We start from the raw sequence: 17312 nt of genomic DNA, 5'->3' as shown, positions 1-17312 counted from the left end.
GCATATCTTGAGTTTCCTTTAAAGCTAGGAAGGAAACTGAACCATAAAAACCACACAGATCTGTTTAAGGTGCAGCTTGCAGCTTCATCTCTTTTTCCAACACCATCAGAAGCATGAGCAAGGCGGTTGTGTCCATGTGTCGGAAACAACTGGGGGAGGGGAGGTCACACAGAAATGTAAAAGAAACTCATGTACTGTACTTCAAACAACTGTTTCAAATTTGGGTAGTGTGATGTTTGTGAATCTGGTTTTGCAATTTTATACAGAAAATATTATACATCATACAATTTTTCAATGCATACACATAATTTGAAACAGTCCTTAAGGCACAAAAACCATGCCAACAACAAAATCTGTGGCTTGGAGTTTCCACTTGGTTATGCTATTTTTCTCAGCACTGTTCACCTCAACCAGTGCAAAAGATCGTAGAATTTCAAACATAAATTGCATTCAGCAAAAATCAATTTTCTAGGATCTTTTCCAATTGTTTGAAAAATTGTGCTAGAAGCCAACCCCGCCCATAAAACTGGCCACACCCCCAAATTGAACTGATCACCAGTGAGAGTTTCCGTTAATGCACCCCTTTGTGGGGTTTCAAGGCAGCTCTTAAAATTAAGCTGCTCTTTTTGGCACAAGAACACTAAGAGGCACATTTTCAAATTTCTTATAATTTACCAAGAAACTGACTACTGCACATCAATCTAAGTAGTAAATTGTTCTGTGTAGATTTTTTAAATTTCATTTATTTAAAATCAGGTTACTCACAAATGGTGGCCTAGACACTCTAGGGCCAGGTTTTCCTGTTGGGTCACAAGCCTGACATTAGGCTCAGTTCCAGATCGGGAACCCAGAAGTGGCTGTGGAGGGACGTCGGTTGTGATATTTCCAGTAACGACCAATAAAGAAGCAGCCACCCAGAGAACTGTCCAATTAAGGACAGTGGCCAGAGCAGGGAAGAAGGAGGCCCAATCAGAGGGACCACAGCGATGACAGGCCAGAAGCCCCACCGGGAAAAGTAGTGCTGCTGAGGCATGCAGTTGCCTGCAGAGAAGTCATCAAGTAAAGAGGCCTGAAGCCAGCAGGGCCATCAGGGTGGAGGGGAAACTCCTCCGCAGGTGAAGTGATGGACGAGATTGTGGCCTTTGATCCTACGGTCACATCATTGGGGCATGGCTACCCAGCCTGCTGCCTTCACACACAGCGGGGGTGGGGAGAGTGCAGGGTGATGGTGGAGCTGCTCCAACTGCAAGAAAATGCCAATACCATCATAATATGGCCCCTACATGTGGCCTCAATCACCTAATTGGGTGTTGGCCTCAGCAGAACAGGCAGCCGACCTTGGTCCCTGCCTGCCCTTAGGAAAATCCATCAGAGGTGAAAATGCATTGGGGAGCCGTACTGACGTAGCTCCCTGTTATTTTCCCGGCTTCCCTACCTCCAACATGGTCTCCACAAGGCCAGGAAAATTCAATCCTCTGATTCAGCTGTATAAATCAAACTGCATGAAGTCTTAAATATATCAAGAAATATTTTTAAAGCAAAAATATCTTTAAAAGTTACATTCTAAAGTGCTGCCCAATCACGCTGGTTCATGGCAGATTTTATGTTTGGTGATATGCCAATCAGTTCGAGTAGAAACTTGAGGGGAAAAAAACACTTCTGAAAAAAGCACAATTTTGTACCGAAGAAGGGTCACTGACCCGAAATGTTAACTCTGCTTCTCTTTCCACAGATGCTGCCAGACCTGCTGAGTGGTTCCAGCATTTCTTGTTTTTATTACACATTTCCAGCATCCGCAGTATTTTGCTTTTAACATAGTAAGGATATGTTCACCTTTCCATTTAATTATTCTTGTTTTTTTGGCCTTCTGTACTTTTAAAACTCACGTTTTTAGCCCGCTGTATTTTTGTTAAGTTTCTGAGGCAGAATTTATGAAGATTTAAACTATCTCTATCAGGACATTTACTACAGTATTTGACTAATGGGCAAGCAATTACCAGAAGTTCATGTGACCTTAATATAAGTTGTTGTTGACATTGTAAAAATTAATGTCTACTTTGTGTACAGTGCATAAGATCTTCTCTGGGTTCAATCCTAGTCGGGACTTTAAAAATGCATTTTCCAATTAACCATATCAAATTTTCTACATGAAAAATGGGAACTTTTACGCATAGTCGCTTAGCATGGTCACTGGTAAAGCCCTGCCAGTTTCTTAAAGGGAAGGAACAAAATACATTGTAAAAATAAAAGTCAGCTAATTACCATATACCTCTGGTAAAAATCTGTTTGACAAACTTTTCGTTTGGTAGGAGAGCAGAGCCAGAAGAGTTGATCATTTTCATGTTACAGCCAGCATGTGCAAGTGATGTGATGAAGCTTTTTCAATCTGATATACTTAATTTCTGTATTTGTGAGCAAAAATAAGTTTTTCTTTTAAAGGAAGCAATGGCCTCAAATTTAAACCAGAAAGGGGTGCAAAGGGAGCATTGCAGGGTGCCCACTCCACACACTTATCAGTGTAGATTCAGGCACCCCATAATATTTGTGCTCCCTGCTGATTATAATCTACTTATTGACTGCATGCCTTTCTGGGGAGTCTGAAACTTTGCAGTCTCCGATGTTACTTAATGGCCGCCAGTACCTCTTAAAAGGGATGTGCTCTTTGGCTTGAGAAGGAAGGAAACACTTGAAAGGATTGAGATGGTTGAAGCAAACATTGGAAGTGCACATAAATTCTCTGATGTTGTCTTGGATACCCTGGTCTGGACAGTGGAGAGGGGGTGGGCCATCCTCTTCCCTCCAGGGGACAGGAAGTCCTCCAGGCATGAACTTCGGAGATATTGGGAAGAGATCATAAAACATGTGCATGCCAGGAACGTAACAACCAGGACATGGCTGCAATGCTGGAGAAAGTACAATTACCTCAACAGACTTGTTAAGGTAAGAATACTGTCCTATTTCTCTCTGCTCATACCTCCACTACTTCCAGCCTCACTATTCACAATACTCCACTTCCCCAACAATCACTGCACCAAATTTCACTCGACCTCCTTGTCCACACACTCACCACTTTTTCAACTCTTGCTTTTCTACAACTGACACAATGAAGACACTTATTCCACCATGATCAATACATTCTCCAAACCTCATAAGCCTCTCACTAAAACACTCCCTTCTTTCTTGCAGGAGAATGTCACACACAACCTCCACCAGGAAGCTGCCACTGGAATAGGAAGAGCCTGCCTGCACACCCTCTCCTCCCTCAAACATTACATGCTGGGCATCATAGGCACTGGAAGTCAATGTCTTACCTCCTCCCCCAGTTTTTCATGTTCCTTCTTATCCTCCTGCTAGACCTGTTCCTCCTCCTGTTCTTGTTGTTGCCCAGTGGTGGTAAAGACTTGTCCCTCATGACGGCAAAGTTGTGAAGCATGTAGCACAGCCACAAATCTGGATATGGGAATGACCCAGGCAGCAAAAGCCTTACTTAAACCCACCAACTGTTTGCTCAATAACATTTCTAGTGGCAAGATGGACCTTGTAGGCCAGTTCTGCACTGCGTCTGAGTTTCTGCAGGAGTCATCTGGTAAGGATAGCACTTGTTGCCCATTATTCAGACTGTAATTTACCAGCCTGGTTGGAATAAAACTGGCACAGAGTACTGATGCAGGAAGAAAAAGTCACAACTAATGCCAAGGTACTTGCATGGTGCATTTACTGTGGTCATAGATCAGATGTACACTGAGGGAGTAAAATTCTTACAATTGATAAAGATGCCAAGCTGACTCCACAAAATTGCTTATACCAATATGGCAGGTGGTGCACTTCTGGCTTGTAATGAGCGTGCACTTTCTGCCCAACATAATGGAAGTGTTTAATGCCCCAAAAGAATTTTCTGATACTTTCTTGGCATCTCCCCCCTCCCAACCTCCGCCGCCAAGGGACCAGGAAGGTTCCACCCTCTGGGCTGAATTTTACCAGGCCCTCTACACCGTGGCTCGTGGCGGAGCGGCCCGTAAAGTTCTGCAGGGAGAGGCCCGCTTCGACCCCCGAAATCGAGAAGGGCCCCCACATATTTTCGGCAGTGGGGGGACCTTGGTGCGCACCCACCCCCCCACCGCCACTGCTTGGCAGTGGGGCCTTCATCTAAATACTTAAATGAACAACAATTAAATGCAAATGAACTTACCTGCTGCCACCGGCCATCCCATGCCGATTTTACTGCCGTCGATTGCAATTCGCGCGCCTTCGGAACTCCATACAGAGTGGGGACGGAGGAGTAAAATTATCAGAATGGGAGACAGTAAGTGTGGAAAACCTTTTTCACTGGGTGTGGGGATGGTAGGAAGGTGTTTAGGGTCAAAGGAAATAAAGTTCGTGACGCAAAGGTCATTACTACTAACTAATTATTTTGGGGGGGATAGGCCAAAAAAATGACTGTTTGTGCATTGGGGGGGGTGGGGGGCGGTGGGAGAGGAGACAAATCTTTATCTAAATTATTAAAGAATTATTAATCATTTAAATGTTCTCTAAGGGCTGGAAGCCCTTTAGAAATGGCACCGGCACCTGTGCAGTGGTGCCAGACGCCATTGCTGAGGACGCAGCGGTCGCCCCTTCGATGTCCTCGGGAGCAGCCACTCCGCCCTCTCTATTGAAATGAGCCCCCGTGAGTAATATCGCGGAGGCTCGGCAGCGGCCCTTTCGGAAGGCCGCTGCCTTCACAGCTTGCCGCCGCCGAGCCCCCGTGATATTACACATTTGTACTTTTTACACTGATCCCGATGCAACTTTCCAGGTTCTAACATTATTACAATTTCAGAAATTAATTTCTGTAATCTGAGTATTATTTCATCGAATTAGTGAACATAACAGAGTACTTAAAGTTTGTCTTAACTTTTTTTTGAAGGATTGAGTTGCATAAATTTTACTGCAGTTCTGAACAGGTCTTGCTCGCCTTGACAGTTCTTGAAATTCAGTTGTTAGTATGAAAATGTCATAAAGCATCCTTAAGGTGGGTGTTGGTGGGAGAGGGAGATTTAAAATTCAAAAGGCCAGTTTTTATGATTTCTTTTATCAGCCAGTGCTGATCTTCTGGCTTACAAACAATGTAATTGGACAATGTGTTAGCGTAATACTGCTCCACACCAAAACGTCATTGTTAAACTGATCAAAATTATGGATAGAAAATAAATTTTGAACATGAGAAGCTCACTTGGTTTAGTTCTAACACGTGGAATGAAATTCACTCAATTTGTAGCTTCCAAAGAAAGAAGTTAATTTGACCTCTGCAAGCAACTCAGAGCTTCCAGCAATTTATAAGTTAATAATTTATTGAATCCTAATGTGAAAAGCTTAATAATAAAGCAATGCAAAATTATGTTCGGACAAAAGGCCATACTGCCATCAGACCAGAGTGAGAACTGTTACTCAGAGGATGCAGTATGTAATTCATATTCCTCAGCCAATGATGTCAGAGAGTTTGTGACCTTTCACCTGATTTGTTGTCATATCTGTGATGCGCCAACTAATAACTGAATAGACTGCAACTCTCAAGATCCTATGAAATTTAATCTGACATTTTTATTCAAATAATTTTATCCCTCCTTTATACTGCACATTCTCATTTCAAAACCTGAGGTCAAATTAACTGCTTCAACCCACAATTTCACAATTGTGCATGATGTACAAATACCTTTAATGTAATAAAACATCCCAAAGTGCCTCACAGGAGCATTATAAAACAAAATTTGACACTGACCCACATAAAGCAATATTAGATCAGATGGCCAAAAGTTTGGTCAAAGAGGTAGATTTTAAAGAAAGATTAGCATTTATATAGCACCTTTCAGGACCACCAGATGTCTCAAAGCTCTTTACAGTCAATGAAGTACTTTTTCAAGTGTAGTCGCTGTTGTAATGTAAGAAATGTGGCAGCCAGTATGCACACAGCAATGTGATAATGACCAGATAATCTGTTCTGGTTATATTGATTGAGGGATAAATATTGGCCAAGACACCAGAAATAACTCCCCTGCTCTTCTTTGAAATAGTACCATGGGATCTTTTACATCCACTTAAAGGAGTAAAGACAAGAAGCAAGATGAAGATGTTTAGGGAGGGAATTCCAGAGCAAAGGGCCAAGGCAGCTGAAGGCACAACTACCAATGGTGGAACAATTAAAATCAAGGATGTGCAAGAGGTCAGAATTAGATGAGTCCAGATATCTCAGAGGGTCATGGGGCTGGAGTCTTGAAAACAAGGATGGGAATTTTAAAATTGAAGCATTTCTTGACTGGGGGCTAATGTAGGTCGGCGACCATAAAGGTAATTGGTGAGTGGGACTTGGTAAGAATAAGGGCGGCAGCATTTTGGACAACATCAAGTTTACAGAGGGGAGAATGTGGAAGGCCAGCCAGGAGTCCATTATCTTGTCTATAATCTCCTCCAACCCCACAACCCTCCAAAATATCTACGCTGAAGTCAAGTCTAAAAGTAAAAAAGACATGGATGTAGATTTCAGCAGCAGATGAGCTGAGGCAGGGGTGGAGTCAGAGGATGTTACAGAGGTGGAAATAGGCAGTCTTAGTGATGGTTCAGATATGTCGTCAGAATCTCATCTCAGAGTCAACTTTGACACCAAGGATGCGAACAGTCTGGTTGAGCCTCAGACAGTTGCCAGGAAAAGGAATGGAGTTGGTAGTTAGGGAATGGAGTTTGTAGCGAGGACTGAAAACAATGGCTTCAGTCTTCCCAATGTTTAGTCGGAGGAAATTTATGCTCATCCAGTACTGGATGTCAGACAAGCAGTTTGATATAAAAACAGAAAGTGCTGGAAAAACTCAGCAGGTCTGGCAGCATCTGTGGAGAGAGCAGCAGAGTTAACGTTTCAGGTCAGTGACCCTTCTTCAGAACTGGCAGATATAAGAAATGTAAAATATTTTAAGCAAGTAAGGCGGGGGATTGGGTAAGAGATAACAAAAGAGAAGGTATTGAAAGGACAAGGTCACAGAAAGCTGACCAGAAGGTCATGGAGCAAAGGCAAACAATATGTTAAAGATGTGCTGAAAGACAAAGCATTAGTACAGACAGGGTGTTAATGGACTGAAAACGGAACAGCCACAAGCACAAACATGAAAAAAAGTGGGTAGCAACAAACTGAACAAACTAAAACAAAATAAACAAAAAATAAAAGAAAAAAGAAAAAATAACTAAAGATAAAAGTAAAATGGGGGGCCCGTCATGCTCTGAAATCATTGAACTCAATGTTCAGTCCAGCAGGCTGTAGCGTGCCGAATCGGTAAACGAGATGCTATTCCTCGAGCTTGTGCTGATGTTCACTGGAACACTGCAGCAATTCCAGGACAGAGATGTGAGCATGAGCGCAGGGGTGTGTGTTGAAATGGCCAGCAACCGGAAGTTCGGGGTCCTGCTTTCGGACTGAGCGGAGGTGTTCCGCAAAGCGGTCACCCAGTCTCCATTTGGTCTCCCCAATGTGGAGGGGACCACATTGTGAGCAGCGAATACAGTATACTACATTGAAAGAAGTACAAGTAAATCGCTGTTTCACCTGAAAGGAGTGTTTGGGGCCTTGGGTAGTGAGGAGAGAGGAGGTAAATGTGCGGGTATTACACCTCCTGAGCTCGCAGGGGAAGGTGCCGTGGGAGGGGACGAGGTGGTGAGGGTAATGGAGGAGTGGACCAGGGTGTCATGAAGCGAATGATCCCTTCGGAACGCTGACAGGGGAAGGGAGGGGAAGATGCGTTTGGTAGTGGTATCACGCTGGAGGTGGCGGAAATGGCAGAGGATAATCCTTTGGATATGGAGGCTGATGGGGTGGAAAGTGAGGACTAGGGGAACCCTGTTCTGGTTCTGGGAGGGAGGGGAAGGGGTGAAGGTAGAGGTGCGGGAAATGGGCCGGACACGGTTGAGGGCCCTGTCAACCACAGTGGGGGGAATCCTCGGTTGATGAAAAAGGAAGACATATCAGAAGTGCTGTTATGGAAGGTAGCATCATCAGAGCAGATGCGTTGGAGACGGAGAAACTGGGAGAATGGAATGGAGTCCTTACAGGAGGCAGGGTGTGAAGAAGCGGTTTGATAGTCTAGCAACAGTGGAGAAGTCGCGAAAGGTGATGTTGAAGTAGAGCTGTCAGTATATATGTCATACAAAAACCGTGTCAAATAGATGAAGAAACTGTGACACAACAGACTCATTATGCACCAAAGTGAGATGTTATCACTCAATGCATTATCAGTTAAGTACAGCATGATGTAAACCAATATTTTTTGAATATTTAGAACTCAGTTCCATGGGCTTGTTAATAAACATTTATCTAACCCATTAAAAAAATTACACCTTGAAATGTGTTTGACATATCTTTAGGGCATGAATCGTGTTGATTACCTCAAAATTCAGTAGAAAGCAATGAATCAAAAAGGACTAAAGCTCTCGCATAAATATTCAATGCATCTTGTTCAATTATCATTGCTAAAAAATGTTGCTTTACTCCTTCCCCCCTCCTGAAACAAATCCAGAAATCCTTTAGATGCCATGAAGGTTTATGTTCTAAAAACAAGAAATGCTGGAAATACTCAGCAGGTCTGGCAGCATCTGTGGACAAAGAACAAAGAACAGCACAGCACAGGAACAGGCCATTCGGCCCTCCAACCCTGCGCCGATCTTGATGCCTGCCTAAACTAAAACCTTCTGCACTTCCGGGGACCATATCCCTCTATTCCCATCCTATTCATGTATTTGTCAAGATGCCTCTTAAACGTCGCTATCGTACCTGCTTCCACCACCTCCCCCCGCAGCAAGTTCCAGGCACTCACCACCCTCGGTGCAAAGAACTTGCCTCGCACATCCCCTCTAAACTTTGCCCCTCGCACCTTAAACCTATGCCCCCTAGTAACTGACTCTTCCACCCTGGGAAAAAGCTTCTGACTATCCACTCTGTCCATGCCACTCATAACTGTGTAAACCTCTATCATGTCGCTCCTCCACCTCCGTCGTTCCAGTGAAAACAATCCGAGTTTATCCAACCTCTCCTCATAGCTAATGCCCTCCAGACCAGGCAACATCCTGGTAAACCTCTTCTGTACCCTCTCCAAAGCCTCCACGTCCTTCTGGTAGTGTGGCGACCAGAATTGCACGCAATATTCTAAGTGTGGCCTAAAGTTCTGTACAGCTGCAGCATGACTTGCCAATTTTTATAATCTATGCCCCGACCGATGAAGGCAAGCATGCCGTATGCCTTCTTGACTACCTTATCCACCTGCGTTGCCACTTTCAGTGACCTGTGGACCTGTACGCCCAGATCTCTCTGCCAGTCAATACTCTTAAGGGTTCTGCCATTTACTGTATACTTCCCACCTGCATTAGACCTTCCAAAATGCATTACCTCACATTTGTCCGGATTAAACTCCATCTGCCATTTCTCCGCCCAAGTCTCCAACCGATCTATATCCTGCTGTATCCTCTGACAATCCTCATCACTAACCGCAACTCCATCAACCTTTGTGTCGTCCGCAAACTTACTAATCAGACCAGCTACATTTTCCTCCAAATCCTTTATAGATACTACAAACAGCAAAGGTCCCAGCACTGATCCCTGCGGAACACCACTAGTCACATCCCTCCATTCAGAAAAGCACCCTTCCACTGATATCCTCTGTCTTCTATGACCGAGCCAGTTCTGTATCCATCTTGCCAGCTCCCCTCTGATCCTGTGTGACTTCACCTTTTGTACCAGTCTGCTATGAGGGACCTTGTCAAAGGCTTTACTGAAGTCCATTTATATAACATCCATTGCCCTTCCTTCATCAATCATCTTCGTCACTTCCTCAAAAAACTCAATCAAATTAGTAAGACACGACCTCCCCTTCACAAAACCATGCTGCCTCTCGCTAATAAGTTCGTTTGTTTCCAAATGGGAGTAAATCCTGTCCCGAAGAATCCTCTCTAATAATTTCCCTACCACCGACGTAAGGCTCACCGGCCTATAATTTCCCGGATTATCCTTGCTACCCTTCTTAAACAACAGAACAACAGAGTTCTGAAGAAGGCTCACTGACCTGAAATGTTAACTCTGCTTCTCTCTCCACTGATGCTGCCAGACCTGCTGAGTATTTCCAGCATTTATTGTTTTTATTTCAGATTTCCAGCGTCTGCAGTATTTTGCTTTTATTTTAGGTTTATGTTCTAGTTGTGTTTCTTCTCTAAATCTCTCCTTCCCCGTCATTTTAACAAGTTCCTTTTCCAACCTCTGTCCTTCCCCTCCTTTCATTTTATGTACTAACTCTTGTACTCTGCTTTCCCCCATCTCTCAGGGGCCTCAGCACTGTTTCTATGAGGGCAGAAAGGACATTAGTTAAATATCTCACATGAAAGATGACAGCACTCCCTCAGCAGTGAACTGAAGTGTCAGCCTAGATTTTCTGCTCAAGTCTCCAGAGGAGGACTTGAACCCACAACCTTCTGACTCAGAGGCAAAACTGCTACCACTGAGTAACGGATATTACCATTCAGTGCTCCTTGCCTGCACAAATTTATTGCCAGTTTTCCAGAATTAGACAAAATTGCAAATTCAGTACTGGTCAATGTTCATCATGCATGTGTGACCTCCAGGATCAGCTCAGGGAATCACAGTATCACAGAACTGTTACAGCGCAGAACGTGGCCATTCATCCCATCGTGTCTGCACCTGCTCTCAGAATGAGCAATTCACCTGCCATTCCCCCACCCCGTAACCCTGAACATTGTTCCTTTTCATATAACAGTCTAATTCCCTTTTGAATGCTTCAATTGAACCTGCCTCCACCACACTCGTTTTTCCTCATGTCGCTTTTGTTTCTTTTACCAATTACTTTAAATCAATGCCCTCTCATTCTCGATCTTTTCACAAGTGGGAACCGTTTCTCCCTATCTGTGCAGTCACCTCATGATTTTGAATACCACTATCAAATCTCCTCTCAGCCTTCTTTTCTCCAAGGAAAATAATCCTAACTTCTCCAATCTATCTTCATAACTGAATTTCCTCATCCATGGAACCGCTCTCGCGAATCTTTTCTGCACTCTGTCCAATGCCTTCACATCTTTCCTAAAGTGCAGTGTCCAGAATTGGACGCAATACTCCAGCTGAGGCCGAACTAGTGTCTTATACGTTCAACATAACCCCCTTGTTCTTGTACTCTATGCCCCTATTAATAAAGCCCAGGAGCTTTTCTATGTCCTTTTGAAGTTCAACCCTATCCTCCACAATGCTTCCAAGTTTCATATCATCTGCAAACCTTGAAATTGTGCCTGCACACCAAGGTCTAGGTCATTAATATATATCAGAAAAAGCACGGGTCCAGACACTGAACCCTGCGGAACTCCACTACATACCTTCCCGCCTGAAAAGCATCCACTACTCTTTGTTTCCTGTCACTCAGCCAATTCTGTACCCATGTTGCTACTATCCCGTTTATTCCATGAGCTATAACTTTGCTCACAAGTCTGTTGTGTGGCACTGTATCAAATCCCTTTTGGAAGGCCATGTACACCACATGAACTGAATTGCCCTCATTAACCCTCTCTGTTACTGCTTCAAAAGACTCCAGCAAGTTAGTTAAACATGGTTTTGTCCCGAATTATTCTTTCTAGAAGTTTCCTCACCACCGAAGTTAAACTGATTGGCCTGTAGTTGCTGGGCTTTTTTGAACAAGGATGTGACATGGGAGAAAATAGATCAGATGAAGTCAAACAAAAGAAGAAACAGAAAAAACAGGGTCAGAGATGGAAAAATGAGAATGTATTGCCAAACAAGGAAACAAAAGAGAAAACAGAATGCAGAAGAGGTAGGTAAATTAATGAACAATAAACATAGGAAAAATATGGCAAAAAAGGAAAATATATGAGAAGCAAGCAGAGGAAAACAGAGTGTTTCTGAAGGAGTGGAAAGTACAAAGAAAGAGTCAGAGACAGAAAGAAGATAATAGGAGAAGCAGAAAGACAGTTACAGAAAAACTCTTCAAAAACAATAAAAAGCAAGGTAGTGGTGACGGCGGTGGTGGGGGTGGGGGGCGGGGGGGATGGGGAAATTGTAACTTTATGTAAGTGGTGTATCTAAGGTGCCAGAGGACAATTGTTATCTCAACTCCATACTCTGAATTTCAGACTACTAAAGGCAGTATCCTACTGAACCAAATTCAAAATCTATGCAAGCATTAGTTATTTGCAACGAATGAAATGACAATCTTAATATGACCATACTAGGTTTTTAGATTCCATTTCAATGCCTTTTGCTGAAATCTTCGATTTATTTCATAGATACATCTTTAAAGTTGTAGAAACTGACATTAAAAAAGACGTTGCATTTTTTAAAAACTTGTTTATTCTTGCATTGCTTCGCAAAAGGTGTTGTAACATGTTTTACTGAAAAAGTTTTTCCCACATCTATGCTACATGCAAATTAATGAGAAAGATGGAAAAATATTGACTTTGTATTGGAAAGTTCCAACAACGCTGCATCTCCTAAATTTGTAAATGTTCTTACCTCAGCAAATAGTCCAGGTTTCTTCTTGAGCTCTTCGCATTTCCTCTGTTTGCAGATCTGATGTCCAGTTTTACGATTTTTGCAATTGCTACATTCCCCACAATTGTCTTTTTTCATGCAGGGGTGACATACCCCACAGCGTTTGCGTTTCTTCTTTTGATAAACAGGTGGATCCACTGAATTCCACACCGGGGTTTTTAGTTTCGCTGGCATCATGATGGTCTCAGCATCGAAGTCCTCATAACTAGACTTGGAATACTCATCCGTCAATTGGTGGTCTTCAGTTGCTTCGCTGCCCTCAAAGAAGTCCTCAGATGTTGCCTTGATAAAGGCTGAACTATTCTCTGCGTTATCAATGTGTTTCATCTTCTTCATCGTTGCCTTTTTTGCTTTGGGGAAAACGAAGGCTATTGAAGCAGTAGAAGATAACACAGTTTTTTTTGCTGATTTATTTTTTATCTTTGAATTCTGGATGTCAGCCCCACCAACTAATACTTTTGACTTCCCAATGGACTTGATGAGGACTGGGCCTTCGGTTTGATTCAGAAAAGAATGAAACACTAACTGTGTTAGTGATCCTGTGTTGGAATTTCCAGTTGCGTGGACTATTTTTCCATTCAGTTGATGAAACTTTCGGTCGATTTTTTTCCCTACTTCCACACTGCTGATGGCCAAAGGCTTTTCCACCAAATGAAAATCGTCTTTTATCCACTGCCCGTCTTTTTCTTTTGTTAATGTACCGTTATGGGATTCTGTGGGGTCGAGCATGTTCAAGCACACTTTTCATCATCTAAAGCACCTCAAAACAAGTATCAGTGCTTCAAAGTAATCAGGTGTGAGTCCAGTTTCTTCCACAAACGTTGTCTGTCACCATGGTTACTTTTAGCTTGACCAGCAGCCTCATTCGTGTTTGGTAAAAACTTCTAAAAGAAATAAAGTGAAAAATATTGCGACTTAAACCACAGTTTGATTTCAACCGTTAATCAAAAATCTAAGTGACACGGGACATAGCTGTGTTAGTGTAGGTCAGGTAGACTTTATCCTTGAAAAGTTTCTCTAACCAACCACAAAGAACACTACTGCCAAGTTTTGCTTTCACAAAAGTTTCAACTCTTTGCAAATTGGAAAATAATGGGAAAAATAAGAACAATTCACATCAATCTTGAGCTACTTTACCCGTTTCCTCGTGTGCTGCTCCGCGCAATTTTGATCAGATTCATGAATTCTTGAACTATTTTTTCAAACTCACCAAACTGTGTAGTCTCTGGCCAGACTTTGAAATTGAAGAAAATGGCGGACAGTTACACAAACCAAAAATGAAAGAGTGAAATAAAATGGTAAGTTTATTCTTATTAAAAAGCCTAGGAAGGGTAACTTAACTATCAATATTTTTGATAACCCGACAGCTCTAATACATTAAGAACACAAATGGAGCATGGTCAGACTCTTTTACTTCATACCAGAATAACTAGATTTACAAAAACGCCAACAGCAAGACTTAGAAAGGATTACAGAAAATGCACAATATTTTGAAAAGTAATGTGACTTTTTCAGTAAAGAAATAAAGAATTTGCATTTATATAGCGCCTTTCATGGCTTCAACATGCCCCAAAGCACTTCACAGCCAATTACTTTTGAAGTGGAATCACAGTTATAATGTAAGGAAACGTGGCAGGTAATTTGTCCACAGCAAGGCCACACGAACAACAGTGACCAATTAAACTTTTTGCTTTCAATGGCAATGGTTGAGAGATAAATATTAGTCAGGACATCAGGAGAACTCTTGCGTGGGATATTTTATGTCCACCAGAGAGGGAAGAGTTAGCCTGGTCTAATGTCTCAGCCAAAAGCTGACACCTCCAACAGTGCAGGTTTCCTTCAGTACTACAGTAATGTGCTAGCTGGTGTTATATGCTCAAGACTTAGAATGGGGTTTGGAGCCACAATCTTCTCATTGAGGTAAGTGTACAACCTGAGCTATGGCTGACACATCTCCATATTTATTGGGAATTCATTTTTGTCAACATCGACATCCCTCATCCAAAATCCAAAGTAATTATCCTTAATTCCTCCTTTAGGCTTTAATCTATTAAAATTGTTTTGCATCAGGACCCAAAAGTGTGAATTATGCCTTAAACATAGACCCATTCTAAGATGGATCAGAACTTCCTTTCTCTGTCAACATGACAGAACAACCCCTTAAATGAATTCACTCTTCGCACCATTACTCCAAATAGCAAACTTAGATCAAGTCTCTTGTGCTGGATTTGGAAAAGGCAACACTTTGTAAAAAGTAAAGGGAAGCCATTTCCTCTTTGTGCAAAGCTACATGTAGCATCGTTTGGGGAGGATGAGTGAAAGGTGAATAATGAGTTCTTGTAAGTGACTTTTGCTTGCATGTTGCACCAGTCTTTTATATGAGTATAAGGTACGGTAATGTAGACAGTAAAATCTTGCACAGCTACTTTTCAAATTGTGCAAAAAAGAGTTGAACAATAGTCCCCTTTGTGCATTTTGTTTATAGAACCCACTCTGACTTAATCGTTCAGGAAGGGAAACACTGCTGTCACAGACAAGAATTCTTATTCCAGATTTAATAAGGGTTGAACTTCAGAAATCTATTACTGCCAATGAGCTGTTATTTCTAATTAAACTAAGAAAGTTGAACAGGGGGAAATACATTTAAATGATTAAAAAAGCACTTCTTTGCTCAAAGATTGATAAATGTTTGGAGTAATGTGTCCGGTAGAGTAGGTAGAATATAAGAAATAGGAGCAGGAGTAGGCCATGCAGCCCCTCGAGTCTGCTTCGCCATCCAGTAAGATCATGGCTGATCTGATCTTGGCCTCAACTCCATTTTCCTACCTGTTCCCTTTAACCCTCCATTCCCATACAGTTCAAACTATGTCTATCTTAGCCCGAAATGTATTCTCAATGACTCAACCCCTACAGCTCTCTGGCGTCGAGAATTCCAAAGATTCACGATCCTCCGGGGAGAAGAATGTAGGGAGATTCAAGTGAAAGATTGGGTACCAGAAGAGTTTGGATACTAGAGGGATAGAGCCAATGGCCTTTTCTCCTTCTTGCATTTTCTCATAAGTAATCGATTTACTCATTACGCAGCCTTGTCTGCGTTGAACAAACTACTTTGCACATCTGGACCCATTTGCCGGAAGGCAAAAATTTGGGAGTTGTTCCCTTTTCTCAGAAACTGTCCAGTGTTACCACTTCAGTATTTAGAAATTCCTTTTGATCATTTCAAATAATCCTGCGCGAAGATTCTAAGCGTTGATATGCACGTTTTCCATTTGAAAGGCGAGAAACTCTGATGTGGTGCTGTGTGTGCAATTGAGTCTGAAGAAGGATTGCTGTCTTTGTTCGCGTCACCAGGATCCAGTCACTTATTATTGACAGTTCACAACGCGAGAAAAGGCCCCTTTCGTTTCGTCCAACTTTTGGGGATATTTCAATATTCACTTATTTAAATATATTGATTAAGTATGCGGTGCTGACAATCACTTTAATAACCTCACACACATTCGTGTATATACGACTCCCCCAACCAACAACAGATGTATGACAAAGCCAGATCTGCCCACGAACATATGCGATCTTAACCGATTTGAAGTACTATTTCCCCACTATTGTAGGAGAGTTTCAGAGGAATTAGTTAATTCTGAGGTTCAAAATAAGTAGACGAAGCAGTTTCCCTTCGTTTAAACGGGGTTCTAACCACATTAGATTATGGGTCTGTTCTGTCTGGTGGGCTGTTGCCGGAAAAGTTCCAGGACTTCCTTAAAGCTCCAGCCCTCAGCACGTGGCTGAAAGAAAGGCTTTGAAGTGCCAAACTTTAAAACGGTGCTCAACATCTTCGAAGTATATGGTTCGAACAGAATTGATTCACAACCGAACGATAGATTTGACAGCACTTGCAAATACTGTACACAACAGACCTCCAAGAAAATCCGATCCATCAGAGCTCGGCTGCAATCGGGCAGGAAGGTTCAGACAAAAGAATGGGATTGCAAATTTAATTGTACAGGCCCGCGGTGCAAAGACTATGTAATTTAAGATAGCACACAATGCACATGAAGATTGCACAACTGAACAGACTTTTTTGCTGCGGCTGTTTTTCCTTTGACAATTTCGCGCTTGTAGCATTCATCTGTTTCAATGAATTTTAGATTTGCTTTGTTGTGGCATACGATGTCGCTTTGAAGAAAGCAATGTGGGTTTGCTTATTCTTTTTGAAATACAGTGACTGCAATGTAAAGAAATCAAAATATATTAAAGGGAAATACAGTTAACTGAACAAAGCACGACTTACCGGTGAAAGGAATGCCTGAACTAACGTTGCTTTTTGAAGAATGAAGTCACATTGTGCACGATTGTGAAAGTGCAAGTGATCATTTGAAAAGTCTGGAAAAACATAAAAGAACCCCAGAACCGTACCGCACGTTCCAAGTGTAAGACACAAAAGAAACGTGTGATTATGAGTGATTAAAGGGAAGCAATTTCGTACAGCACTCCCTGGCCTCAGTCCTCCTAGCCCTCACGAAGAGGCAAAATGAGGTTAATGGATAAGAACCGTCGCTTAGAAACTGTGAAACGGAGCAGATTCCTGACGGGGGGCTTCATTACTATAGGGCTTCCTGACTAGCAAGGGGCGACCTTTATTGCTAACCTCAGCAACAGCTCTGGCATCCATCCTGGCAGTAAACTTTTATAATTGTGACTAACATATGTATAAACTCCTCTCTGGCTTAGGTAGATACAT

The 17312-nt window shown here is 42.3% G+C and overlaps 1 protein-coding gene across 1 annotated transcript in view; it reads right to left on the bottom strand.

Annotated features, from left to right (window-relative positions):
- The window catches only part of LOC137357103 (methylcytosine dioxygenase tet3-like), a 423938-nt gene extending 406855 nt beyond the window's left edge, over window positions 1-17083 (bottom strand). The window contains exons 1-2 of the mRNA XM_068023133.1: window positions 16863-17083; window positions 12536-13458 (exon numbers count right to left, since the gene is read on the bottom strand). Of these exons, the coding sequence (XP_067879234.1) occupies window positions 12536-13303 (768 nt within the window). The 5' untranslated portion in view covers window positions 13304-13458; window positions 16863-17083. The remainder of the gene's footprint in view (window positions 1-12535; window positions 13459-16862) is intronic.
- Between the last annotated feature and the right edge of the window lie 229 nt (window positions 17084-17312).

Source organism: Heterodontus francisci, chromosome 47 (assembly GCF_036365525.1).
Source record: "Heterodontus francisci isolate sHetFra1 chromosome 47, sHetFra1.hap1, whole genome shotgun sequence".
NCBI lineage: Eukaryota > Metazoa > Chordata > Chondrichthyes > Heterodontiformes > Heterodontidae > Heterodontus > Heterodontus francisci.
This window is presented reverse-complemented; position numbering and strand designations above follow the sequence as displayed.